This window comes from Orbicella franksi, chromosome 6 (genome assembly GCF_964199315.1).
Source record: "Orbicella franksi chromosome 6, jaOrbFran1.1, whole genome shotgun sequence".
NCBI lineage: Eukaryota > Metazoa > Cnidaria > Anthozoa > Scleractinia > Merulinidae > Orbicella > Orbicella franksi.
The window spans coordinates 4,054,570-4,081,968 of record NC_138150.1 but is presented as its reverse complement, the minus strand read 5'-3'; the positions used below and the strand labels follow the sequence as shown (position 1 = coordinate 4,081,968).

General features: G+C 38.7%; 4 protein-coding genes across 4 annotated transcripts in view; 1 reads left to right on the top strand and 3 right to left on the bottom strand.

Moving 5' to 3' along the window:
* Positions 1-4,165: 4,165 nt before the first annotated feature.
* On the bottom strand, positions 4,166-6,302 carry LOC145489152 (uncharacterized). The gene is made up of 2 exons (XM_081468070.1): positions 6,008-6,302; positions 4,166-5,845 (listed from the first exon to the last, which is right to left on the bottom strand). Exon 2 carries the CDS (start codon positions 5,735-5,737, stop codon positions 5,363-5,365), a length of 375 nt encoding a protein of 124 aa, XP_081324196.1. The 5' UTR covers positions 5,738-5,845; positions 6,008-6,302; the 3' UTR covers positions 4,166-5,362.
* Positions 6,303-9,124: 2,822 nt separating this feature from the next.
* LOC145489517 (uncharacterized) lies at positions 9,125-12,119 on the bottom strand. The gene is made up of 5 exons (XM_081468499.1): positions 12,045-12,119; positions 11,128-11,541; positions 10,806-10,886; positions 10,068-10,120; positions 9,125-9,682 (listed from the first exon to the last, which is right to left on the bottom strand). The coding sequence occupies exons 1-5, from the start codon at positions 12,117-12,119 to the stop codon at positions 9,574-9,576; spliced, it is 732 nt and encodes a 243-aa protein (XP_081324625.1). The 3' UTR covers positions 9,125-9,573.
* Positions 12,120-13,941: 1,822 nt separating this feature from the next.
* LOC145489143 (uncharacterized) overlaps positions 13,942-27,399 on the bottom strand; it is a 14,722-nt gene continuing 1,264 nt past the window's right edge. The window contains exons 3-11 of the mRNA XM_081468058.1: positions 20,858-20,999; positions 19,925-19,972; positions 18,742-18,993; positions 18,188-18,399; positions 17,081-17,148; positions 16,328-16,352; positions 16,174-16,194; positions 15,749-15,844; positions 13,942-15,166 (exon numbers count right to left, since the gene is read on the bottom strand). Coding sequence (XP_081324184.1) covers positions 14,777-15,166; positions 15,749-15,844; positions 16,174-16,194; positions 16,328-16,352; positions 17,081-17,148; positions 18,188-18,399; positions 18,742-18,993; positions 19,925-19,972; positions 20,858-20,999 — 1,254 coding nt within the window. The 3' untranslated portion in view covers positions 13,942-14,776. The remainder of the gene's footprint in view (positions 15,167-15,748; positions 15,845-16,173; positions 16,195-16,327; positions 16,353-17,080; positions 17,149-18,187; positions 18,400-18,741; positions 18,994-19,924; positions 19,973-20,857; positions 21,000-27,399) is intronic.
* The window catches only part of LOC145489135 (uncharacterized), a 16,740-nt gene continuing 14,564 nt past the window's right edge, over positions 25,224-27,399 (top strand). The window contains exon 1 of the mRNA XM_081468049.1: positions 25,224-25,297. The gene's annotated coding sequence lies outside the window, so the exon portion shown is untranslated. The remainder of the gene's footprint in view (positions 25,298-27,399) is intronic.

Sequence of the window (27,399 nt, the reverse complement as noted above, 5' to 3'; positions counted from 1 at the left end):
AAGGACTAAAGGTAAAAAGGCAAATAAAAACAATAAGCAGATCATATCTTGTGAACTTTAATGAGAAAACCATCGGAACCCCCAGAAGACAAATTGATATACATATATATATATTGCAAGAAACCGCACATTTTGCGTATAAATATTTTATGATTTAGTTCAAAAATATCGCGATCTGATAAAACATGTGTCATTCCGGCACCGAATTGCGCACTTAAATATCGAAAATTTCACTTCTCTCAGCTTCGACTCTCAAAACAAAAAAACAGACGTTGGTTTCATACATTTTTAAAGGATCTTCAACGTGATAAATAGCGGCGCGCATATAAAAGATGGAAAAAGAACTGACGCAAGCTTGCAAACTTATCAGTAAGACTCATCGCCGATTATTGATAAAAAAAAAAAGCAAAATATAGACTGTGCATAATTTTTAAACAACGCAAACGTAACTCAGATATCTATTGCACAAGCTGAAAATTTCAATTTTAATTTTTGTTCCTGACAGAAGCCTTTTCGTGCGGGTTAATTTTCCCAAATAAAGATCCGATAATAGCTGTTTTGGGAGAAGATTCAATCAAGATTTATCCACTTTCGTGTACATTTAAACGACAGGTGTTCTCGTGCTGAATCTGAATTAAGCCGTTAATTACGAGCGCCTGCGCAAGTGCGACCTCTGATTCAGCAATTTCCCAAACTGTGTAGGCAGGTATTGTTTTGGACAGTTTTCAGGAAATTCTATCAATCCGTAGAACAGGAAGAATTTCAAAGGAAGCCTTAGCAACTTCCCGCCAGAGTCTCTGTAGTCATGAGAGTTGCGTGAATTTCATAAAGTTTTCGTGCTTGGTGTCTCTAGTGAATAATTATCTCTGCTTGCATACATCTCAAACAATAAATCCCACTGTTTGTTGTACTCCTCGAAGCTTTGTAAACCGGACTCGTGCGAGAAACACTTTGCGTAACGACCAATGATTCGAAGCCGTGTTGTTCTGGACTCGGCAGTGCTCGTGAAAGCTTTGAGTGTTTTCAAATTGTCGTTAAACTGCTCAGCTCTTTTCTTCACTTTCTTGAATTTTCTCTTGATACTCTCGCTCCTACTTCTGTGCGGCACAAAATAGCGTACCTCCTCCAGATCAATGGACCACTGAACGCTTTTCTTCCGAGCAGATCTGGCTCGTCGTTCTTTAAATCTCTCTTGGCGATATTCGGCGCCATGAGAGAAGCTCGTGAATTCGCAACTCGTTGACCTGCGTAAGGGCATAATCCTTCAAACTTGAGAAGCAATTTGTCAAAGGGTTGTGAAATAGTCCCCACGGATTTGTATCAGAATCAATGGTCGGTCGGCCGGCACAAGACTCAATGAACTTGATTGCGGTCGGCAGCGCTCCAAGATGTAGCTGAAATGTTTGATTACTACGCCGGAACTTTATGGTTTAAAAGGCATGTGTTAATAAATAATTCATTCTTTTTTGCTATTACATCACATCAAACGCCTTGATAAGACAATGGAAGGTTGCGCAAAACGTGATAAAAGAGGCTCATTCTTGTGTCAAGGGTTTTAAGAACATATCCTCCCCCACCATCCTCGACAAAATCACTCAAACTCGGTTCAGTTCCCTGACCGCGCGCGGCTAGTTCGCGATATTTGCCATTTGCCATTTTTCATTATTTTCTTTTTCCGGGAACCGTAATCACTCAAATAACTGGTCAAACTGTTTTTGAAACAAACCTACTCACATTCTAGCCTTTTCCGTCAATTTGCATCAACATAATAGCCGTTTGAACAAAGCCTCTTAAAGCTAATTCTCTGACCAACCCCTGCCTAATTAACTCGTGAAGAAATTCAACCACATGACCAAAATAAGCCACAAACCACAGTTTTTTCTATTTTTACGGTATGACTTCATTTTCTACAGTTTTCTTCGAAGACAAATGTCGATCAACTACTTTTGATAACCTTTCCCTTTTTGGCAAAATATCGGTGAACATATTAGGGAGTGCTAATTGAAAACGAATATTTTTTTTAACCGGCTTTTTAATAAACCAACACGGCGAATAAAATTCTAAGAAGTTTTAAATAGCAACATTTTATGACAGACTGTATTCGACAAAAGCACATAAGAATTTCTTAGAGCAAAAAATTTTGATTCAAAAATGAAATAACGAATGCTTCGTATTAGCATTCATAAGACTTTAAATTTTTGAAGGATTTCACTCAGCAAAGCGAATCAAGATCAGTGCGTTTGTATAATAGAATATTTAATGATTCGACTGTCCTTTGTATCTTCGTAATTTTATCAATCGCTTCCAAATATCATGGTGAAAATGCAAACTTTCACCATGATATAGATTATATTTTGCCGCCGCAATCATCTCGCTTAAACTGGCGAAACGTTTTCAAATATGGTATTGCGTTTTCAGAGCGTGTATTGTCCTGAACCGTAAGTTAATTTATACAGTTTGTTTCATTAATCTCAAGGACCATTCATAGTTCGAGCAAATGCAGTGCATTCATTCGGCACGACTCTCGTTCTGACGTTCGTAGTTTTTTGCTAAATTTGAATTGACTAAACGAATTGGGCAATAATCGGACACAACGGAAACAGTCGTCCCACACAAGGGATTTACGTACGTTTTAAGGGGGTTAATCATTTATCGCCATACCCAAGAGATTGATTGGCTGCTCCGAGTGTTTTACGAACTTCGCCGACAATGTCAGAAACAACTTTCGTGAATACTCGGCTTAATGTCGACGAAGGTCCACAATTACGATTATATATTAATTATAATGTCGAGAAAAGAGGCGAGTAGTTTGTAGAGGTAGTCAATAGGCTGCCCCGAGTGTTTTACGATCTTCGCCGACAATGCCGGAAACAACTTTCGTGAATACTGGGATTCACGTCGACCAACTCCTAATTGCCGACAGAAACGACCAGAAAGAGTTTGCGGAGGTAGTTTTTCAATAGAATAGATCTTGAATTAAGGTTCTTTCAATTCAATGAATGCTATTAGGAGTGTGCACGTGGTACTGAATCTACAGCTGCCGCGAACTGCACTTTACACACGAACCTCGCCTCGAGTCGCCATCTTTTCCCCGACAGATGCAACTCTCGAGTTTTTCGTTCTTCTCGAAATTTCTAACAACATTCGAGTCTCTTGAATAACCTTTTTCTATTTCATTTGAAGTTACTAAATTGTCAAAGATAAGAAAATAAAATTAGAACAGTCAAGTGTTTCTGTTATGATAAACTATGGCAAACTAAACTTCTGTTTTCTTTGCTATTAGCGATTTTTTTCTTTTATAATTTAGTTTTCTTTTCTCTTTCTTATATATTTCTGTTAATGCTCTCACATGGAGAAATAATCCGAAAAAAATGCTTATGCCTGAGCCAGGTATCCAACTCATACTACAGAAAAAACTGATTCAGATTTATTGAAGCCAAACTAACTCAAGATATTGCTGTGGTAAGAAAACACTAAGCTGCCGTTTTAACGCCAATATTTGCTGTGAGTTGTTAATTTATGTGTTCCCTAATATTCTGTTTGTAACTGTTAAACGTGTTAAAAAACATTGTTTCTACTCAACTGTAGATTGCACGCCGCGAACACAATGAAATTGTTTTTATTCAACTTCATTGTGTAATATTTTCCGTGCAAGGAAAATTTTTTTCCGACGAATCTTTTTACGCTTTTAGGTTAAAGTTCGAGAACTATTTTTCATAAATTTATTGCCGGTTACGGCTTCACAACATCTTAAGTTTGAATTGTTATCAGTTATCATTTGTCGACCCGTTTTTCAACACATGGATGACGAAGAGAAAACGAGAGTCCCTTCATTTTCTCCTAATAACAGACCGAGGAAGCGATTAAATGTTTAGACCCGTTAGGGATTATGTACTTTAGTTGAGAAAATGTCTCTTTGTTATCGTTACTTGCCAGTGCTATGCCGGCGATGTATCTTGATGCAAAATGTAAACTCTGTGTCACCTCAACAAAAGCGCAAACGATGAAACGACGTGACATTTCAAGCTCAATAAAATGAAACTTGACTCTTACCAAGTTACCACCACAGTATGTTGTTCTAGAGCCGTAATTGTTGTGTCAAAAACTATGTAAATTTAAAAAAGAACTTTACTGTACAACGATTGAGGTTAAGTCTTCTTTTTTTTTTTACCCAATTAATTTTACGCCACTTCGAATTTGTATTTAAAGGTGAAATGCTCAATTAAGTATTGCGCAATTTTTCTCTCACTGTGAATCACGTATTGTTTGTTGAACACTTTCACCGTCACATCCTCAAAGGTCAGTTTTCTTCGTACTTGCAAACAGCGCAGTTGACGAGAGTAACAAAACGATCGAAAAAATATAGCTTGGTCAGTATATCATCTTGATGTAACGCCACATTTTCTTAAAAACAGTAAAAGAAATGTTTGCCAGTTTGAAAGCTGGCGGAGCATAACGTTCTGCGCAGGCGCAGGGCGAATGGACCAAAAGGTTGAACCGTGTAATAGCGTATTAGCATAGTTATTGAAATTAATTTGCGGTTGTGCAGACCGCATTTCAAAGTTTTCTTTTATGATGTCCGGCTGTTATGCTAAATTTAATTCTGGCGGCATCCAATAAAGTATACTTCTTTACAGCAAAAAGAAAAATAAATTAAGAAAGTAACAGCATATGTTGTATTTTAGAATTTTTTTATTTAAATTCGCTTGTAAAAGCGGACACTTTTTTTCTGAGCGAAAATCGATAGTTGAATAAGTTACTGTTATTGTTAATTTGGCAGCACTAGGATCTATGACTCAAGTATAGGCCATATCGCTGATATGTATAAGCTATTTCTTACATCCTCGTATTAAAAATAAACATAATTGTTCACAATAGTCAAAAATATTGTTGTCAAAAAATACGAATTTACACAATTTCAACTTCTTATTTCTTAAATATTAAAATATTGTATTTGTCGCTGTAAGCTAAGACAACTAACTGATCACATCCTCGTGAATCGAATAGCTGGCTTGAAAATTTTCTTTCGTAGAAATTTTAGCGGAAAAAATCGGTTTGTATTATAAATAACAGCAATAGTCACTTGCTGCGAAATTTTGCTATGCGCTCCTGTTTATCTTAAATATAGTTATGCTTCGTATAAAATTTCTCATTTACTGTTCAACCTTTGTTCTTGCCGTGTAGTTGGGTCTTACAATGTCTTTTTTTTTGTCCCTTCTTCGGGTCGGTTTTCATCGACAGGTTTAAAGATTTGGTTCCTGGGGTGCAATGAGAATTAAATCGCGTCGACTGTGTTTGTCACACTGTATTCCCGCGCGAAAAGCGAAAAAGCGGCGTTCTAAACGCAGTGTCATTTTAAAAGTTACTTCACTTTCTCCTCATCTTCCTCGTCGGTCGACTCTTCGCTGCCAACAGCGTTTATGTCAAAGAGTTTGTCCCACTCTTTGATTAAGTCCTCATATGTGACTCGGTCCGCGTCGAACGAACCACTTTGTCCATGCCTGAGAATGAATTCAAGTCCATTTTGAACCGCATTCGCGCTTAGTTCTCCCATGCTGGTAATAATTCGAAGCGGTTTGTCCGTGATTTCGCTAGCCTTTCGCCTAATCTTGGTCATTTTCTTTTTGAAACTCTTTCGTAGTCGGTTTGGAGGCACAAAATACCGCACTTCTTCTAAGTTATCTGCCCATTGGACTCTCTTGTCCGGCGAGACGTTACCACACGCACAGTTATCCATATGATGTGCTTGTCAGCTGATCGGAATCGTACTACTGGCCGCAATGGATGTGGTCTTGTATTTATGAAACTCAGCAAGTGACTGCCCGGCCTTAGTCAGCAGCATTATCTGCATAATTTAACCACTTGGCTATTCCCACGCAATCTAGCGCTTAATAGTTAGATATCTAATTGTCGTGTTCAGAAGGAAAGTGATGTTATTTTTAGGCCCTGCTTACGACAGCACCTTCTCTATTTGGAAACTCAACATTAATTCATTGTTTCAACTCACGTCAGCATGCGGAGGACTTGCGTCACGTTCTTCCAGCCGCAACAAAGGTTCGAACCTTCTCTTCTCTTCTCTATTCGCCCTTTATTCTTCTTTAGCTTCATTAAAAAGACAAAAAAACCTGTCGCGAGAAAGAAGCAACTGGGTGGTTCACTTTTTTCAGCTTTTTCCTCTCACTTTATCAAAGTGATTTAAATGGCGATCGAGACAGACTTTGCATTTAATTAAAATCCGCGATAAGAGCGCGCGAACAGGTGGCTTTTTGTGATTGGCTCCCCAGCGAAGTGATTGACACCTGACTGTCGTGAACAATAAAAGATGCTCGTAAAGCGTTATGATATGTCGCGAGAACGTGATGTTCAGCGTTATTGTTGGCCACAATTCGCAAGAATGTGATTTAACAAGGTACGATCGAGTCAATTGGCTACGTCAACGGGAAGTCTTTCTCGTGTTTCCATGTCTCTATGTTCTACACTGGAGAGTAGCTCATATTTCATCAGACACGATATCAGTTCTTACATTCGTTTACCAAACAAAACGGGAAGCCGCACACAGATCGAATGTATGGTGCAAATGATTTAACGTTGAAGACTTTCGCCGGAATAGCGGCATTACTGAAACAATTATATTTGACGGAAATGGTCTGTTCGATAATAGCGATAGCCTGCGCCAGTAAATTTTTCTCTTCGCGATGTGAAAATCAAGCGGGTACAGTGCAAACGTTTGGGATAAATTAGTTCGACTTACAAACTGTTCCTGTATTTCAAACTTCGCTTTTACTACCAGTTAGTTTCGAAGAGCACATTAGTTACTCAATTTAACACGTACGGTAACAAAACGTGTGTACTTAACAGGTACATGCGAGTAGAAACGCACCACAAAAACTTACGTGGTTTCTTAGTAAATATCACGTTTAAACAAGCTATCCCAAGCCATGAAAATTATCTTTAGCTCTGCAAATGCGTCACGTTTACAAATTTAGTGTAGTTGGCTTCGAGGTGTGGCAAATTAAGTTAATTATAAGTTGCAGAGAAAAGCGGGCTGCTGAACAGCGTAAAACTAGTTAACAACATGTAGTTAACATTTCTCAGTGTCTGCTTGCCAAAAGCCGTCCGCATGTATACCTTAACGAAAGGCAAATATGAACCAAAGGCGAACAGGAACGCAATCTTGCTACCTGAACAAAGCTGAACACGAGCTGCTTTTATGAGAATTAAACGAGGATAGCTGTCAAATATAACTTAAGGCTCTCCAACCTGCATGAATAACACACACACACAAAGAAAACAATTAGGCGCTTGCGATGAATTAAAATGACCCCTGGTTAAAATTTAAAACGTTCCGGTTTTAGATTATACTCTTCCAAACTGAATATTGCAGCTGTTTGGTGGTATGGTTGAGCTTAAATTAAGCAAGGATAAATTGTTTTTTTCTATCACTTTTGCAACTATAATGTTTAAAGTAAGACAGGGCATTGAAAAATTGGTTAGAAACCCAACGATAAAATGCAAATTATATTACAAATTACTTCGACGCAAATAGCTGAATTTTTCCTGCATGCAAAAATAGCTCGGCGGAACACCACCCGTAACATTTAAAATCAAACTTAATATTTAAATTCAAACTCCCTTTTCCAATATTTTTTTGTTTCGGGAAATAACTGCGAAACAAAAATGACGCAAATGAAATTAAAATAGTAACTGGTGAATTTGTTTATTTGCACTGCTCTCTTGTTATTTTCGGAAGTTTTTTTAATGGCCGCACAAATTTGAAGTGCTCCGATTTAGTTTCAGTACTTCGGACCCAGAGAAAGAGTGGAAATCGAACCAGTTACTTTTAACTGGTCGAGATGTATAGATGAGGGACATTTATTTTCCTTTACTTGACACAAAATTAGGGACGAAGATTGTCCAGGCCTCGAAAACATATGTTCACTCGATACCACGCTACAGTCTCGCGAAAAACAAGGAATTCGTTTTAACTTCCGTATTCATGGTTAAGAAAAATCTAGATCTTAAGCTTCCTGCAGCTGGTTAAGAAAAGTTAAGCGTCTTCCTTTAAACTTTAAAACCAATTGAAAACCCATGACAAGAGAACTTTTCGAGAGCATCAACCCGTACACGTTGTTTAACGCTCACAGTGTGTAGAGGCCATTTTAAATTATGGTTCACGGGGGTGGAAATCAGTGGATGTAATATTAGCTTGGGACGCATGCAAGTTTCTCGGTGCCATAAGGTCGAAAAGAGAGGACTAAAAAAGTATTCCATCTGTAATCCTCCGGGCCAAGAATAGAGTTAAACTACACAACCCACGCAAATTTAACCTCTTACAGGTGTTCAATAAGTCGGGGCGCAGCGCGAAAAACGGCGCGCGAAAAAATAAAAAAAAGTGCGGCGAGAGGAAGCTTACTCGCGCCCAAGATACGCCTACACTGCAGGCTGCTGGGAAATTAGATTTATAAACCCCTCCCCCCCCTCCCCGCTCCCTTTCAGGTAGCAGAGAAATGACATATCTTTTAACTGCTCGCTGGGACGTTTGCAATAAATTTTTTTACAATAACTGTCTAAATTCTCGCGCGCTGATTGGCTTATTGTTATCATCAATAAGAGTACAGACGGATAAAATTTCAATTTAGGCAAGCTTTTAAGTTCAACTTTCAGCTGTCAAACTGTCAACTTTTTGACCAATGAGGTTTTACGGACTTTTCTAAGTAGCCAATCAAAAAGCGAGAAAAGCTATTGACAATGTTCGCGTCATTTTGAATTAATAAAATTCACTTGTCTTTGTTTACGGCAAGTTTACGCCGTCTTTTCCCCTTATTTATTCCCGGCATTTGACCATTTTGGGGTCTTGTTATTGTAAAAAACAAACTGACGTCAGTCTTTTATGCGTCTGTCCTCTTATTGATGATAAATTTCGTCATAACATTGTCAAAGTTTACTGCGGAACCACTCGCCTGCGTCTCGTCGTTCCACGGCCACTTTGACAATGTTAGGAAGTAATTTATCATCAATAAGGGGACAGGCGCATAAAAAACTGACGTCAATTTGTTAACTTACACTGAGATGTGAGACCAAGACTGAAACACATATATATTCACTTTATTCAGTGTCTGCGAATAATATCTTTAAAACCATTGAAGAAGGGATATTTCATCATACAACGTTTTTCTTTTTATTTAACTCCGGAATGGCATATATACAACACTACAATTGGTTCTCATAATTGACGTGTTCTCTTGACCATATATGGTCAAAATGACGCAAAAATGAATATAATAAATAACTGCTGCAAATTATGTCAGCTAGCATGGCTAGAGACATTTATTCTTTAAAAAGATAATCACGCAATTCTCTTCCCCATCTCGTCATCGTTTCTCATAACCGAGGAAGACTGGCAAAGAGAAAGATGCTCGCAATGAGAATACGTTACGTTGCTTAGCAACTGCTTCCTCAAAGGAGACCTGTTCCTCCGAAAGGTATTCATCTTGGAGTATGGCTAGTATTTAGGTGATTGTGCTTGGATCAAACCGAACGTTTTTGTGCTCCTTGAGATTTCTTTCCTTTCTCTTACAGCTCACTCCTGACATCGTCACGTGATAACAGTTGCCTGACGGGATTGGACGATGGTCGATGTCTCGTTTTCACTCTTAGGCTCATACGATGGTCGGCAAATTTTCTGTCGTAAGATTTTTCAAAAAAGAGAAATCAAAACCTGAAGCAAGTTTACCCTATTTTAAATTTCGTTATTTACATACGTTCCCAGAGTATAAAAGTCTGCACACTGACCAAGTGGCCCATCAGGCCGGAGCTCATCCCTGTTTCTGTAGCATGAAGCGGCTAGGAGTATTTCTACTCCCCCCCCCCCCCCCCGATGGGATGTTAGTCCATTGCAGGGTTACCTCCCAGCATTAAATTCGCCGGTACCCATTTATACACCTAGATCAGTATGGGCGAAGGACGCTCCGGGCAATGAGCTCCTGATCTTTAAACTTAAGTTAGTTTCCTTCCACATACGTCATACTTTTGCTAATAGCGCTTTCAATCACGAGAATTTCACTCACCGTATGTTCGCACGATAGCTTTCAGCGATGTCTTCGGAGGAATGGCGTCTTTTCTGTTTGTTGAGCAAAAGAAAACGAAAATATTCTAAGAATCAATTTCGATGAGCATTTTAATGATTATCATACGTTTTTTCAGCATTAGGTTTAATAATTTAGTTGCAGGTCCTGGTAATACGTCACGTTTCGAGCTGACAATTTTATTTTCTTTATAGTCTACATCTATGTGGTCCGTCCAGTCCTTCGAGTCTTATAGGTTTAGATACGGAAAATAGGGGCTTGGGCGAGAAAGGCCGAGCATCTGTAATATATTTAACAAATTGATGTCAGTTTTTCATGCGTCTGTCCTGCTAGCTATAGTGATCATGAATTTCGACAGAACATAGTCAAAGTAGCTGTGGATCCACGAGGCGATAGCTGAGTGGATCCGCAGACTACTTTGACAATGTTTTGACGAAATTCATTGTCAATAACAGGACAGACGCATGAAAGACTGAAGTCAATTTGTTTTTTACAATAACAAATTGTCAAATTGTCCGTTTTCGCATCGCATCGCATAAATGATAAATTCATGTGTCTGTCCGTTTATTGACAATGAAAATTAGCCAATGATCGCACGAGAATACCTGCAGTTATTGTGAAAATACTTTTTTCAATTGGCTTTCGTCGATTTCTGACATTTTTCATTTAGTTAATTTATTTCATAGCACTGTATTGAGAAGGATTTCAAGTAACACTTACCACATTCGGCTTTGGTTTCCCAAAAATGCCCTCCAACTCAGCTTTTAAAAGACCTTTCTTACCGTCTTTTTCGTCTGAAACCTTCATTGAAGAAAACAAAGAAGTTCAAGGCTTACAGGAACTATCAAAACTGGAATTTGTACCATGGAAGCTCCCTTCATCAATGTATGGAAAATAACGTTCCACTTTTGGGTCAAATTTGTTGTCATTCCCAAATAACTAATTTCCCTTTATAAGCGGACTGAAGGTCTGAGGATGAGATAGCGATGTAATCATTTACCACCTCTCAAACGGAACTTAGTCTATTTTTTATTTTGCTCACCTTGTTTTTACCCCGCACTCGAGTGGCCCACTCTGGAGTAGGATAACCATACTTCTTCTTTTCTTCGACTTTTTTGAGATCTTCAGCACTTGGCTTCGCCACAGATCGTTTTCCTTTGGTCCAGTCTGGCCGTGCCTCTTCCCAGTAGTCTTTTGTCTTTGGTTTTGGCTTGTCTGGTATTTTGGGCTTCTCGCCGACTGGACTCTTCCCCTTAGCCCAATCTGGCCTCGCCTCTTTCCAATAGTCAGGCTGTGTCGTTGTGGCTGTGGTCGCGTCTTTCTTCCGAAGGGCCGTCGCCTTCCACTCGGGCTTCGGTTTCAAGTTCGGTTTTGTTTCCGAATGCTCTTTCTGTCTGCCGATTATCGCACTTTTCGATTTCGAATCCTTCCTGGCTTTTTTAGCCCACTCGGGATCCTAGAATAGATATAAACAAAATATTGTATGATGCAAGAGATGAGGACAAGAAGACAAGATCCTGGGGCCGGTTAAGGTCACGAAAAGTTTTCGCACCCAGAAAGCCGAAGCAAAATCTCAAACCTTATGATTACAGAGCTGCTTAATTTACATATTCTTAATATGAACAGAGGTTCCCTTCATACAAGAAGTTTCATGCGTACACACCTTTCTGTGTTTAGATACAGATGAACTAAAAATGGCTTTACGGGCCCGAAAAGTTTCCGGGGCTTCGAGAAACGGGCCCCTGGTCTAAGCAGCTTCTGCACGCTCTCAAGGTCATCTAATTGGGAAATTTTTCTCTTAAAAGTAATTTAAATTTCCAGACTAGATGCCACACATCTGCTGGGAGAAAGGGTAACGGTCCAGTGGGCAGTGAGTTATAGCGTAGCATGCTATCAGTGCGGAACAAAACACTGCGCGAGACACGACTAAGGCAGGGAACTTAGAGCAGTCAAATCTACCAATAGTTTGGTTGTTCTCCGTTCCTTTGGTGAAAGGTCTTTCCAGTGTTCTTGTTCTTGTTTTATCTTTGCCATTTATAAATCTAAAACTTTACACCAATGTATATTATAGGTAAGGAAGCCCAGAGAGGCCAATGAGGCTTATGTAAAGGACTACCTTAAATACTTAAGGCGGGGGTCTAGATGAAGGCCGTATTTTGGCTGGGTATTATGGTTTTAATGCAAATGTCTCGTTCACGTTTCAAGCAGTCAAGAATCTCTCTGCTCATCCCACATATCTATGTTTTGGGCTGTTTTGTAAATTTGTTGGTGATTTTTAGGTATATTTGAAGATGATTAGTTTTTCTCAAAGGTTTAGTAAAATTTATGGAAATAGGAAATTTTGAAGATATGGTGTTGTTTTAAAATTAGAATTTGAAGTTAAAAATTGGTAGACGTACACCAGAACGTAAGCTCTTTTGTAATTCTATTTGATTTTTATTACCGGCCGTTTTGTAAGGACGACACAAATTAAAACTGGACTTGCAAAACCAAGGTGCTTTCCCTCTTTCCTCGAGGAAATCACAAATGCTCCCAGCGCACAGAAAATACTCTTGAAGAAGGAAAATATTTACATTTTGCAAAGGAGAGCTGGGTATACCAGTGTTTGTACATCGTCAGGCAGACTCCCAAGGTATGGCCCCCGTATCTGCATTCCGGGGGTCCTCCCTTGCTCACAACTGGAAATCTAGCCTTAGGGATTTCGCGAAGGAACACGCCTCATCATACAGTGATTCCTGAGGGTGATATGACCCTTTTTCGGTCAACCAATTACTTTGCTTTGCAATTGACATCCTACTGCCGAAGTATTCCCTTCCTTACACTTGATTTTGATTAGACGCGAAAACAAGAAACGCTTCATGACGTCAACAGTCCACACAGCTCGTTTCCAGGCCCCCATGTGTACCTCACGGACGGCGAAGAGACGAAGAGAATGTTAGGGTCAGCACTCTTGATTTCGTCACGCAGTTTGACGCCGACACTAGTGTTGAACCACTGGCCAAACTCTATATCGCTAAACGATACAAGGCTTTTTCAGTTCAAATAATCGCTCAATGTGCTGCGTTACTAGCTCTCTGCTTTCTTGCCCAGTGTATTTGAATAATCACGTAACCTTCATCGAGGTATTGTGTGACTATACAACAGAAACAGTCACGCAATGCTTCTGTCCCGTGACAATTCAGACACGACTGCATCAGAAGCCATATTAGCCCCCGGGGACTCCCATGTAAAAACGACGGGTCTGCTCCTGAGAAAGTTTGAAAAGAACCCCCGAGATGTACCAATTAAGATCCTATTTTGTGGGCTTGGCTTGAAATGCTTTTCACTCCAAAAAACAATTGTCTCCTGTCATATTTGGTTTGGCTCACTACCCTAAAAGGTTCCGGCAAATGCTCCCGTTGTGAACCTTTTTAGGATGAACACCAGAGAAGGTACCAAAACGTTTAACGCCCAAAAGGTACGATGAACACACCCGTCCTTCCCCGCCCTTCCCCGCCCTTCCCCACCCTTCCCCGCCCTTCCCCGTCCTTTCCCGTCCTTCCCCGCCCTTCCCCGTCCTTCCCCGTCCATCCCCGTCCATCCCCGTCCTTCCCCGTCCATCCCCGTCCATCCCCGTCCATCCCCGTCCTTCCCCGTCCATCCCCGTCCATCCCCGTCCTTCCCCGTCCTTCCCCGTCCATCTCCGTCCTTCCCCGTCCTTCCCCGTCCTTCCCCGTCCTTCCCCGTCCTGCCCCGTCCTTCCCCGTCCTTCCCCGTCCTTCCCCGTCCTGCCCCGTCCTTCCCCGTCCTTCTAATATGGTAGTCGCCGCTGGGGTTAGACCAAAAACTACGACGCAACAAAAACAATCAACAGTGGTTTGCTAGAAAACGAGCTTTATTGAATTATAGAAAAGTAAACAAAACATACAAAGGATATGATTCTGACATTTAATGCAGCCCGATTACAGAATATCTTTCACTTAAAAAAATCTCATGGCGTTCAGGACAATATAAAAATGCGAAACTAAGACAATTAAACACAACAATGAATTACACAGCCTAACAACAACTTTGTGATTTTGAGCATAACATTCCAAACAGTGTTCTTATCCATACCGAGTTCCCAGTTTCCTTCCGACCTCGTATGACTGCAGTCGTAGATCGAACCACAGCGAAATGATACAACTACATTGTGGCGAATTTTTGAAGGAATAACACAAGACCCTTTCATCTCCATAAATGACGTGTCGTAATTCGTGCTCACCGCTCAGGCCACAGATCTGCACATAATTTCTCCTCAAGACATCAATGTATTATTAGTGAAAGAGGCTACGAGAATCACGCATACGTCCAGCATTACAACATTGCAATTTGTCTAACCTGCACTAATTTCACTTGTAAGGAGAATTTAACCTACTTTATAACCAAAGTTGCCATTTCAATTTTCAAATAGAATATCCGTGTTCAGAAATATTTATGGAGGTAAGAGGGTGGGAACCAACCATCGAAAAAAAAAACCTTTTTACTTCCTTTCGCGGTCATTTGAATCACCTTCTACAGGCTCAACTAAACTACATTTCTTTACGTGGGCAAGGCTTAACGGGCTTAGAAAAAATTCATACAAAAAGAGCCTAAAAAATCGGCTTTTAAAATGCTTTAAGAGAACTTGTTTTTGTAGCAAGACTACCTACTCCTAAACAAGTTTTTCAGGTTTAATCATCTTCGTCGTGTCGGCCAGTTGTGCGCAGGCTCACACCTTTCCACTCGGGGTCACCAGCGCCTTCGACACCAGGACTTTTCGGAGCTTTCTTCAGACCTTCCCGCCAATCCTGGCGCTTGCTCTCGCCCAGTTCTACGCCTTCCTTTTTCTCGGTCTTCTTAAGAGCCACTCGTCCTGACCAGTCGGGTTTCTTCTCGCCTTCCTTCTTCTTTTCTTCGCCCCAGGGTTTGCTGCCTCCCTTCTTCAGCTGGCTCTTGGCCCAGGCTGGTGCGGCTTCCTTCTCTTCTTTCTTCTTGTCCTTCTTGTCCTTCTTGAGCCCGGTTAACAGGGGACTGTCTGTGCGCTTGACTCGGTTCATTTTGTTCATAAGCTCCTCGCTCATCTGTCAAGAACAATTTTGCAGTGTCAATAATTACGCGTAACTCTTGTTGTAATAAAGAGCTCAACCTTTGCCTTGATAGGACACGAATTTAAAAGCTACAAACTCGAAATATTTGGCACAAAACTAAATCTTTTCTGCCCGTTCAACGAACCTTTTTCTGATCACTTTATTTTCTTCTAATCCACATTCCATCACAACGGCTTCTTATAGGAACTTCCTGCTCGTCAAGTCTGTTGCCGGACGGTTTTAACGTCCGCTTTTTTCGAAGATTCGAGCGAATGAAGTCTCGAAAAACTTCGTGAAACATCGGCACTTGTCGAAAATGACCGAAGATAGTGTTAACCGAGAACTAGAAGAAATCTCGCGATTTGATCGACAGCTTGTTTTCCACGAATTAATACAAGGTAAAACAGAGGTGGACTGGGAACAAGAACTGTTTCTGGCAAATCGTCGTGAAAGTACCAGAAGACATTCTGACCAATCAGTGAACAGCATGTGATTCGTTGCTTAGCCTAAAGAAGACCGAAAAAGGCACTCATTTGCCTTGGTTAGAGTGTAAACACAGCTTGTAATGACACTGACCTTGTTAGATTCCTTCTGCTTGGCCTTCATTGCCATAAATTTCTCCTCCCATGCAGCCGCCTGAGCTTTACGCACCACATTTACAAAGTTTCCTTTCTGTGGGACAAAACGCGAGAAAGGAAGGCCGTTAAAAATAAGTTTCTTAGCAGCAACACTTAAAGATACTTTAAATCTAAACCCCAAATTTTATTCAAAGTAATTTTGCCAGTCATCCGAAAGTTAAAGCAAGAAAGTATCTCCAATAAAGATATTTTTGGACAATTTTTAGCCCTTTCCTTTTTCAGAATATTCCATGGTTTTTATAGTTACCATGGTTACTCGCACCCATTCTCACAACATGTTCCCGGGCCCTTCTCGTTTTTGTCAAATTTTCCTGCAGATGGTGGCCATATCACGTGGTTAAGGCAGACAAAAATATAACGTACCTTTGGTGGAAGGGTCTTCTTCTGTTTATGCGGAATACGCAAATGCAGAGAAAAAGAAAATTAAAGTTAGTTTTGGTTGTAACAACATTCGTATAATCTAAAAACCCCAAACATACATGCATTGAATCAGTCCCGATTGAATACAGTGACTTACCGCTGCTCTTTGAGGAGCCACTTTCCTGAAAAAAAAAATGTAATTTTCATTACGTTTTCACAGTATACCCCGAGGGCTACCCCGACAAAAACCTAACTGCAGCCGAATCCCGCAATCGAATGTCACGTGACAAGGTAACATGGCTGCTTTCATCCTTCATGGGAGGAATTCACGGAGGAATTGACTTTACCCTTCTTGACAGAGGTATGTTTTTAATGTAATCATAAAGGATATGTTACATGTAAGTACACAATCAGGCCCAAAGATGTTTAATTCAGTCCACGAGTAATTTAAGAGATCTAAAGCGTAGAGATAAGCTCGTGTAACCTGAGATCCTTGATGGTTTAGCGTACAACATGTAAGCTTAGCTCACAGGAGTCGCAAATTACCTGAGAAGTTCCCGACACCATTTTTATCTCATTGACAAACGAGATTTCCTTTACGTCAAGTTAAGCACCGGACCTCCAAGACCTTCCTTTAAAGTCGAAGGGTTTTAAGCTTACTAGGGTCTAAAACACAGGTCACGCGTCATTGTTTTACCGATACTGGAACAACCCTAACCCCTTCCTAATGCTAACCTTAGGCCTAAATACTACACTAAGACAATGTTTAGGCTTAAGGTTAGTATAAGTCAAGGTTTAAGGTTGTTTCAGTATTGGTAAAAACAATAATAACCTGTGACCCATGACCTGTGTTTTAGACCTGCCACTACGCGGCCACGTAGTTTAGTACTATGTACAATGAGTAACTTACTTTCCCTCCTTAATTAAACGAGCGTTCTCATCTTCCGTGCTCTTAACCTGGGTACGAAGATGATTGATCTAAAAGAAAAACAAAACACATTTCACCTGCATTGTTAAACAAAGGATGATAATTAATGATGAAGATGACAGCAACGTCGACAAAATATGCACTTGTAGCCTACATATACTACCGGTAATGCATATTATCTTCATTTTGAACAATCAGACAAATTGATGCTCAACCTGTGCTTCTTCTACACGTACATATACAGTCGCACCTCCGGTTGCGAGCACCTCTCACAAGCTACCACCTCTTGTCAGAGACCAGTTTTCCAACATACCAAAATTTTCTAAGTCAAATCACTGTTATTATTTGAAACCTCTTGTAAGTGACTGTGACCACTTTTAGAGCTAAAAAATGAAATTTTCATTTGTTTTTAACCTCCCGTAAGCAACCAATGGACAGATAATAGAGCAAAAAATTGGATAATAAGGCGTTGGAACATTATCACATTCCTGGATAGTAGATGTTCAAGAGGTGGAAATTTCTCAATGGGAAGTGTCAGATTTTTTCTCAAAATCGACTTTTCACATGAATAAAACATGTAAAACATGGATAAGTCTCTGCAGTTACTTTATGCTAATGCCAAATACCTTATGCTAATGCCAAATATGGTCTAAGCTCTCGTAAGCAACCACTTCCCATAAGCGACCACCCAGGCTTGACATTTTGGGTGGTCACTTACGGGAGGTTCAACTGTAATTTGCATTTTTTCACATATAAACATACATGTGCAAGTCGTTATTTAACCATGCAACACATGAGCAGTCTCAAAGGCTCCAGCTGGTCAAAGGGAGTAAGTAAGTAAGTAAGTAAGTAAGACTTTATTTTACGAGGGTGACATTTGACAGTAATAAAAATGATAACCTAATGGCCCTCAGGAAACTGCTATCCAGTGGATAAATCACCATCAGTGTTTTGTCAACACTTATCCACTGGACAGCAATTTGTCCAGTGGATAGTCTGATCCAACAAGAAGATTACTTAATTCAGTTTAACTGTACCAATGTAGAACACCAAAATGCACAATATGGAACAAGGTTGAAAACAACTTACATCATTTGTATTTTTCTTGATCTTCTCTTCGAGTTCTTTCTTTTGCTTTGCAAGCACATTAGAATTTTCCTCTGCTTTTCGCAGCTGTGTTCGAAGGGAGCGCAGTTTGAGGTCAAGTTCGTCAAGTTCCTGCTGGGAAGCTGGCACACTCTTGGCTTCTCGCTCTTCAACTATTCGGCGCAGCTCATTAGCCAGCCCCTCAAGAATTGCCTCTGTTGGAAAAGCCATGTAAAATCTTCAGTGACCAAAGTTTCAAAGACAACTAGAAGTAATAGTTTTTTCTGAAACTCTCAGAACCTCTCATATTCACATATAAAATAAATAATTAGTAAATCTAGTTCTAAAGAGGACTCTTCTGAGGTCAAAATGTCTTTAAAACGCGACGTTTTGGGGAGTTTTTCCACTGTTCTTCAGGCACCATATGGCGGACTTTTAGAACAAGATACACTTTCTTTGGTTGATAAATTAAAGTATTACCGAAAACAACTAATGTGAAACCTTTTCAGAATCTAATGGATGGTGTTACATCAAGGTGAACATAAGTTATTACTTACGCTTTTTCTGGGGACTTAGTCGATCCATGATGGTTTCTTCCTCTTCCTCTTCTTCCTCCTCGTCTTCCTCTTCATCACCCTCATCTGCATCAACATGATCTTGATTTAGACGATTTTTCTCCTCCTCCATTCTTCTCCTTTCCTCTTCTTCCTCTTCTTCGCGCCTTCGTCTTTCTTGTTCTCTTCGCTTTTCTTCTTCTCTTTGCCTTTGTTCTGCTGCTTCCTCCTCAGCTTTTCTCTTCTCTTCTTCCTCTGTTGAGCAAAATGAACCAGCACAGGCTTAACTTTGAAGGTACAGCACATACTGGAATGCTTCTTGAGCAGGTTTGTGATTGCCAAATTATCTTAGTGTTAATATATTTTAATAATAGCTGTTATTATTTACCTCTCAGCCAAAAGACACAAGTACACCCTCCTGCTCCCCCCCCCCCCCCTTCCCACCCCTAAAAGTAAGGTTAACCTTGCAAGGTTTTGGGTGAAGTTTGAAAGTATATCTATTCAATTCCCAAAAATAACAACCTTCTAGAATTAGCGAGTACCATTATTACATCTACACTGTTCATGATAGAAAACCACAAATAACTTGATCTTACCAGAAAACAATATGATCTGATTGCTGCTTTCAAAAGCTGCTTGGACAGCTGCACACCTTCCCAACTTAAAATCAAGGTCTTGCATATAGGGTGGGAAAAACCCTCATTAAACAAGCAACTTTTCCATTCCTAAGTCTTCCATTTTATTTCCATCACTATTGTATTCAGTATTCACTCATTCTTACCGGTATGTTGGAATTTAGCCCTTAATGCTCTAGTTTTGTATTCAGGTGCGGATCCATACCGGTTTCCACCAATTTATGAAATCAGTAAGATTTTTCAAAACAACTCGGAAACCCTAAGGGAGTTAAAATCAAAATATTCCTGGGGGAGCACTGCCCTGGACCCCTGTACGAACTTGTGCCAAGGCACTTTTTGTTTTGGAAATAGGTCACCATTTGTCCTAGACCTGTGCCTCTGAATTACATGAATATCACACAGATTACGTTTTTTTTTGTAATTGTAACCGACAGTTGTTGTGGGTCATCTAAAACATGTACATTAAAACTGTTTACATTAACTTGAAGATCATTCCATGTATAAGTTTAAATGGCAATTTTTCCAATGGTTGTTAGAAGTAATAGGCTTACCTCTTTCACGGCGACGGCGAGCTGATGCACTCTCTTCAGCAGATTCGTCTGTAAGAAAACAAAAATACAGTACCATGACTATGTCTCTCCATCATTCCATGGTACACATGTAAATGTAGTTAGAGTGCACAGTGCATCTCTTGCATATGGCAACTGCACCTGCAGTATGAGCTGCAGTCAAGACCAAACTGTCTTACAGAAATGACATGGTAATAGTCTTTTTCTTCAAAACAAACAAAAATGAAGACAATGTTAAAGTTCCTTTGGCCTCTTCTGATACTTAACTAGAGAATTCTGGGTTTAAAATGATGAGAAACAAATTTGTTTCAAATATCACAACTATTTTCCTACCCAGCAACACTCAAGTAAGAGTAAACTGCTGGACGCGGGTGACCCAGTTTTGGTGCGAAATTTAAAGCTGAGAGACACAACATGTTTCATATTTTTCACTTTTGACAATCTGGTATCCTTTGTGGAATTATGATTCTCTTCTTCTGAATATTCAATGCTGTCTCTAGTGAAAAACGTTTCCCAATTGCTGAATGCCTATCCTGTTAACATAGATTGACGTCAGGGGCCCATTTCATAAAAGCCCTGGAAACTTTTTGGGCCTGTAAAGCCATTTTTAGTTCAGAGGTTCACTCTAAGAATATGTGAATAAAAAAGTTCTGTAATCATAAAGTTTGAGATTTCGCCATGGCTTTCCGGATGTGAAAATTTTTTGGGACCTTCAAGAAACAGGGCCCAGGACAGAACAATTTTTCCAACTTCTGAACTCCTGATTGGTAAATTAAAATTTCAGGTCAATGGGCCGCACACAAAGTCAAACCACCCATGTATATGCATGCAGTAGTGTCTGGAAAGTCACTAACAAAAACAGCATGATCTGAAGTTTTTTCACAAAATTTACAGATCAGCTACATGTTAACACACCTTTTCCTGTGTCTCTCTTTTTTCGCCTTTCTTCCCTTTCCTTTTTCCTCTTTTCTTCATCGGCAGCATCTTCTGCATCTCTTTCCGCACGCCGTGCCTCACGTTCTTTTCTGCGTGCCTCTCTTCTCTTAGCCGCTTCGTCCTACGAGGAAGTTTTAAGCATGAATTATTTACTGTTGGATTTCACTTCCAAGAAAATGAAAAGTTGGTGTGATGATGGTTTGAGAAAGACAGTGGGCATGTGTCTTAGGAAAATTATGCTAAAAACCTCCAAACACTGTGTCCCCAGAGAGAGTTACATGTACAGTTGTAAATCTCTTGCCCAGGAATGCAACACAATGACCCTGGCTAAGACTCATAAAAGACCAGTAACTAGCATTCAGCGATTGCACCTCAACAACATGTACTATAGATTTATTCTGTGATGAACATGTAGTTCTAAAGCTGGTCTAATTGAAATATTTGTTTGACCTGAATAGTGTGGTGTCCACTGTTCATAATTTTGTCATCGTGTTTTTGCTTCCTGTCTTAAGATTTTTCGGGCTCTTTAAAGCAATCAGTTTCAATACCAGACTAAAATTTTATTAACTTAACTTACATGTACACAGGGGTTTCATTAACTTTTTCAGCAGGAGGACAACTGGTTTTCACAGGCAGACAAAACGTTTTGAAACTAACTTTTCTAGAAGAAGAAGATTCCTCTAGATGATCAAACCAGGCAGGCAAAATCATCTTCATAGCCACTCGATTTGTCCATTGCCCGGCCCCTAATGAAACCCGATGTACATGTACATGTAGTTTCTGCTCTGTGTGTACCAACTGTTAAAAGTTGTCATTCAACTGATGTTACATTTACATGTACTTCACATCTATGTCGAAATTTGAGTTCAAAATATTTCAAATACTGTCAAAGACTTTCCATGCCAATAATACTGAAAATTCAATGTGTAATGTTATTTAAAATTGAATCCTGCATATATATGCACAATTGAGAACTTTGATCATCAATGATTTAAAACCTCATACACATTTAAATTCTAATTTTATAACATGCAACAGAATTTCTGGAGATTAGTACAAGCAGTGTAATTTTGTACAAAAAATGTATTGATTACTGTGAAATTTTGACATCCAAAACGGGGAAGGGAAAAAAAATAAAATAAAAACACTAGATTCCCTTTCCTGTTGGTACACATTCATCTAACAACAAGATATAAATTATGAAACCAAGGTAATTTAAGTCATTTATTAGAAATTGGTTCAACCAGCTGAACACTGGCTCTGCAAATTAAAGTTACTATTAACAGGATAAAAATGCAAATTAGCGAGTGATCAATTGGAATATCTGTCTTGTGTTTTCCAATGACTAAGAGCCAAATTAACCAAAGAATATATTTCATCTAATGTAAACTTAACACTTAATCTGTACAGTGCAGGAATAGATCAAAATAATGAAGAGTTCATGGGTTTTATGTCAACAGCTAACAACTGTTCTTCTCTGTTAAACATTCAAAGCAGCTTTACATATAAATAAAGAGCAGCAATGTCACACTACAATTAATGTGCTTCACCTCTTCTTTCAATTTTCTAATGCTTTTGCACACAGATATTTTGATTTTTCAGAGCAAATTCTCACTAGATTTTGTTACAGGAAAAAACTGTTGGAACATAAATCAGTTTGTATGGAAATCTAGAGCCACAATTTAGCAGATAAGCCACAGAGCCCAGAGAAAACACTTCAGGAATGTGCTGTAGAATTTGGGTGGGGTCATTGGATGGCCTGACCTCTGGGCTGATTCATTGCATGGATGAATATGCTAAAAAGCCAGTGAATCAAATACTATGACCAAATATAGAGAAAAATTTAAAAGCCTGTAATTATTGTCTTGTCCAGAAATGTTTGTATGGTAAGCCTTTGCTTGAGTTCAACTTAGAACTTTTTCAAGGTTCAACAAAACAAAAGAATTTACTATAATTTCTCACTCATTACAGTAATAGATACCCTTCTCTCGAAGAATGTTAAATACAGATCCAAGAAAAACATTTATGAAGTTAGAATGCCTGCTTCCTGTAGTTTTGATAGAATACATGTAAACAGCAAGAGCTGCAATACATGCAAGGTTCTTTAACAAAAGAAGCAGATTAAAACCTCCAATACCTTCAGGCATTACACAGAGTTGAATATAAGTCATAAAAGGGACGCTGCTGTGAGGAGAATGCAAATTTACCACAGGATTAGCACCCAGCAGCTATCTTAAGCTTTTATCATTTGGCTTAAAGCCTTTATATTGTAGCATCCACATGCCAAAAGTGGCTAGACACAAACAGAGTAAATAAAATAAATATTGAGAACATGGTTCAAGAGTAATGAAATCCCACAGATTCACCTTTAGTTCAGATTGCCTCGGCTAAGCAGATTTATACTTATTTGCTCAAGTAGAGCCCTACTGTAGCAATAATACAAGTATAAGACAGTGTTCCATTCTATACAAAGAGAAATGGAAATTTGTCTATGGAATCTGTTGCACACATGCGTGTTATAAACACAGCCAAAACAACATAACGAATTATTCTCCAGAGGAAATTTTAGTTGCATGTTAAAAATGATCAAATACTGAACTACAGATTATCCCAGTGTAAACAAAACAATTTACATAAATGAAAGCTCCGTGAGCTGACCAGACTTACAGAAATCCAATGGCTTAACAATTTTTAGTGCAATTTCATGTCCTCTGAATGAAATGGCTTTATGTTTAGAAATAAGAGCTTACTTTTATCTCACACAATTGTTCACTTAAGGAATTTTGGAAAAGAGTTGGAAAACAGATCATTTAAAGGGAGTGACCCAACCTCCATTGAGCTTTCCCTCTGCTCGGTATAATGTGACAATTCCACACTTCACAAAGGCAAAAGAAAGTTAAATCATACCTCCATTTCAGTTTTTGAAGACTAAGGATCACAGAACTAACAACACTCAAGATGAAACCTTGACTTGGTGAATGAGCTCTGTGAAGATCACAGCAAATTTAAGGGCAGAGGACAGAGAGCTTCAGGAGAGCAGTACAGGACAGCAGCCAAGGCGTCTGCTAATGTATTGATTTGTTGGCCTGTGGAATGCTGACAATCTCTGCCACACATTCATTAGTTTTCTTTGGCTATCTCTTGTTCCATCAGCCCCAGGTCCCTCACAACAAAACAAGTTCAGTTTATTGTTGAGCCAAGCTTCAATCAATGCCCTTTGTTCAAGATGTCATGGGGCAACACAAAAAACATCAAGGCTACTAATTGACATGTTACATCCCAACTTGGTTTTCCTTACTTTTTACGCCATCTATGCCTGAGAACGAGAATTTAAACATTTCATATGAAAAGACAATTCCTAAAATAGCAACAGAGTGCATTTAGAAATGTTTTCATGCAGTGCCAACTTACAAAATTTGGAACAGAATGATCAAGGATCAAATTGCGACACTGATGAGATCTAAGGTTTCAGGTTGTTGTTTGCACTCACAAGTATCACGCAACTCTGGAGTGGAAAATGGAGATGTCACATTCCATCACACAGAAAAGAGTGGAGGACTGGAGGTTTTCAACTCTACTGCCTTGAAGCAAAGAGGTGTTCAAAGGACATGCATGTAAGTGTTCAAGCACAGAAATTGTCATCTGTTTAAAAATATAGTATGACCTTAGCTACAAATCTTAGTGTACAGATCATGCAGGGTGGATGTATGTTGTTGATAACCAGCTGCAATTGGCAGTGTACGATTCAGATTTTCATAAAAGTACATAATTGTAAATGTTCAAATAAGCTAAGAAAACACAAAATCGTAGATAGTAAAGGATGATTTTCTTCAGGTATTTATATTTTATGTTCTACCAGATAAGATGGTCATAGTTCGATAATTAGTAGACCTACATACATGTACAAACTACATTAACAGCTGATAGTCAGCTTTCCCAAGACATCTACATGTTCATCACAAGTTTACAGTCTGACTAGTGATTCATTGTAAATCACTGGATTGCAAATGATAGTACAAGTTGATGCGTTTGATAATCAGGGGGATTACAAAAATAACCCTTAAAAAATTTTGAACCTTATATAATTTATTACTTTGTAGGATTGTCTAGAAAAGAAGACCCATTCCATTGTACAATTTAAATTTCTATTTTGCTTTCCTTTCAGAAGCTTATCCAAGGGAAGCAAATGTCACAATGAAGAAGGCAACTTGACATGTATTTGTGATAGAAGGAGCCTTTGTGACTAAGAATGAAAAGAATCTGAAAATAACTTGATGGCACAAGTCAAATAAAGCTTAGCAGCTATACATGTGTATTCAGAACTGTTTTCTAAAGATGGGCTGACTAGAAAAGTTCTCAAACCCAAAGGCAAAAGGAGAGAAATTCACATCAAGGCTGAACGTAGCGAGTGGAGAACAGGTTAGTGTTTGTAATTTGTTAGTACACTATTATGCAAAAAGAGTGATGTTGAAGAAAGATCTAGAAGCTTTTGCAACTACATTTTGACGGCCAGCTCCCCATTACGGAAGTGCACAGCTGTGGTGCACACTGTGTTTTTGTTCATAGACAAGTTGGCTTTTTACACTGTTTCAGTTCATTTAAAACTCCGAGTACTCTTTTAAGCTGCATAAGCAGTAAAATAAACTCTCAATTCATCTACAAATTGAAACAGAAAACACTTACAGGAAATGAAGCATGACCATGCCCTTTTGAATATTTATCTTTCTTAACAACAGTGTAACAATGCAGCTACTGTATAATTGTTGAGACAAGTGTGGTTAATACTTTTTTTAACTCGAAGGACAAAAGAAAAATAGTGGCAATCCACGATATGAAATATGAATTTATAGTGTATAAATTTACAGAAATCTGGATATTCTCTTGATGTACAATTACGACAAAACTCTTACCACTGTGACAGTGAGTCACAAGAATTTCAAAATATTAATTTTGAAAACAATAGACCTCCTGTAAGTTTGAATTGTAAATGCCAGTGAGTTTTGTATTTTGTCCTGACGTAGCATAAAATTCCCAGAACTTAAATTAGAAGGTCGTATGACAATAAAATAAATAATGCATTTTTAATTTAATAATCACAACTTTACGATTGCGAGTGGTTTTCAGGGGAGTCTGGGAATGACTACAGATGTGAGAGAACTGGAGATACTCTTCCCAGACTCCTGACGTACAGATATACAATGTATTTTGCAGATGTCATAAAAATTTCTAAAATGGTTTTCTTGCATGAGCTACATTGTAAAACTAACAGGTTTGAGGTACAAGGGACCCAGACCAAATGGAACAGTCTGCCCAAATTATAGCTTTGAGATGTTTCTGTTACCAGTTACTTTGTACATGAATTAGAAAAATAATTTTCAAGAAAATGAAAGCTGTCATGTAAGGTATCTGCAGTTTTTTGTGGCAGTTCAACAAACAAAATTTGTCAGGAACATCATAAACTTCAAAATGCTTCATTTCTGAAATTACTCACTGAGTTGATATCATAATTTATGTAGAGATTTGCTTGACAGTGCATTTGTGGAATATGCAAATTAAAAATTGACTGTTACATGTTGCACGTGTATTTCCGCTCTAAATTTTGACTCAAATGAAACTAGGGGTGGTCTCATATATCTCACTGATGTGTATGCATTTATTTACACGTACAAAAAATTTGTAGTTGGTCTGGTAAAAACAGGTAAATACTAAATTAAATTGTTATCAATTGTGGACATTTAAAACTGACACTCAGAGTACATGTATGTAGGCAAGGGTTTTTTTTTTCCTGTGGCAGATCATATTTATAAACACTTTCATCTGGAACATAAGAAATTTCAAACTGCTTCATTTCTGAAATGACACACTGATTTGATATTAAACTTTGCATGGGGATTTGTTTTACATTTCTAGAATATGCGAAAAGCATAGCTTTGTAAAATTGACAGTTAGATGTCTTTTTCTTGATTTTTGATGATACTGTCGATGAAAACCATAAATATTCTTAGAAGGTAATCATTTGTGTGTGTACACGTACATGTACACAAGCAAGAATTCGTATTAATTTTGGTCTGTTGTAAACAAATTAATACTAAATTAAATGTAATTATAAAACTATTAATTAAATTATCTACATGAGTATTTTTAGTACGTGCACTGTACATGTACTTCATAAGTACGATCAGGAAAAACATAAACTTTGTTCCAAAATGGCAACAAATTAGCATTATTTTGTCAAGCATAGAAAGGGGCCTTATTAAAGCTTTTACATGCTATGCACTTGAGTGATGTAAAGCACAGTTATACTCAAGTGTAGCACGTAATTTATATTCTTTCCACCGAAACCATCTGTAACATCTCCTCCCCTCCCCACAAAGTCCATAAAAAGGGGGAAATGTTGGTCACACTTGTGTATATATGCTAGGTTTTTGCTTCTTAATTCACTCATTCTGTTACATTCTGGACATAATTTTCAGCACTTGAATATATAATATCGTCGAAACCCAATCAAAATTGTTTCACAG

Excerpts from the sequence above, each read along its gene's own strand:
- LOC145489152 (XM_081468070.1), bottom strand. The coding sequence starts at position 5,737 with ATGGATAACTGTGCGTGTGGTAACGTCTCGCCGGACAAGAGAGTCCAA.
- LOC145489517 (XM_081468499.1), bottom strand. The coding sequence starts at position 12,119 with ATGGCAAAGATAAAACAAGAACAAGAACACTGGAAAGACCTTTCACCA. Across the intron at positions 11,542-12,044 it reads GGAGAACAACCAAACTATTG|GATCCCGAGTGGGCTAAAAA; the intron begins GTAGATTTGACT and ends TATCTATTCTAG. Across the intron at positions 10,121-10,805 it reads GGAAACCAAAGCCGAATGTG|AAAAGACGCCATTCCTCCGA; the intron begins GTAAGTGTTACT and ends CTCAACAAACAG.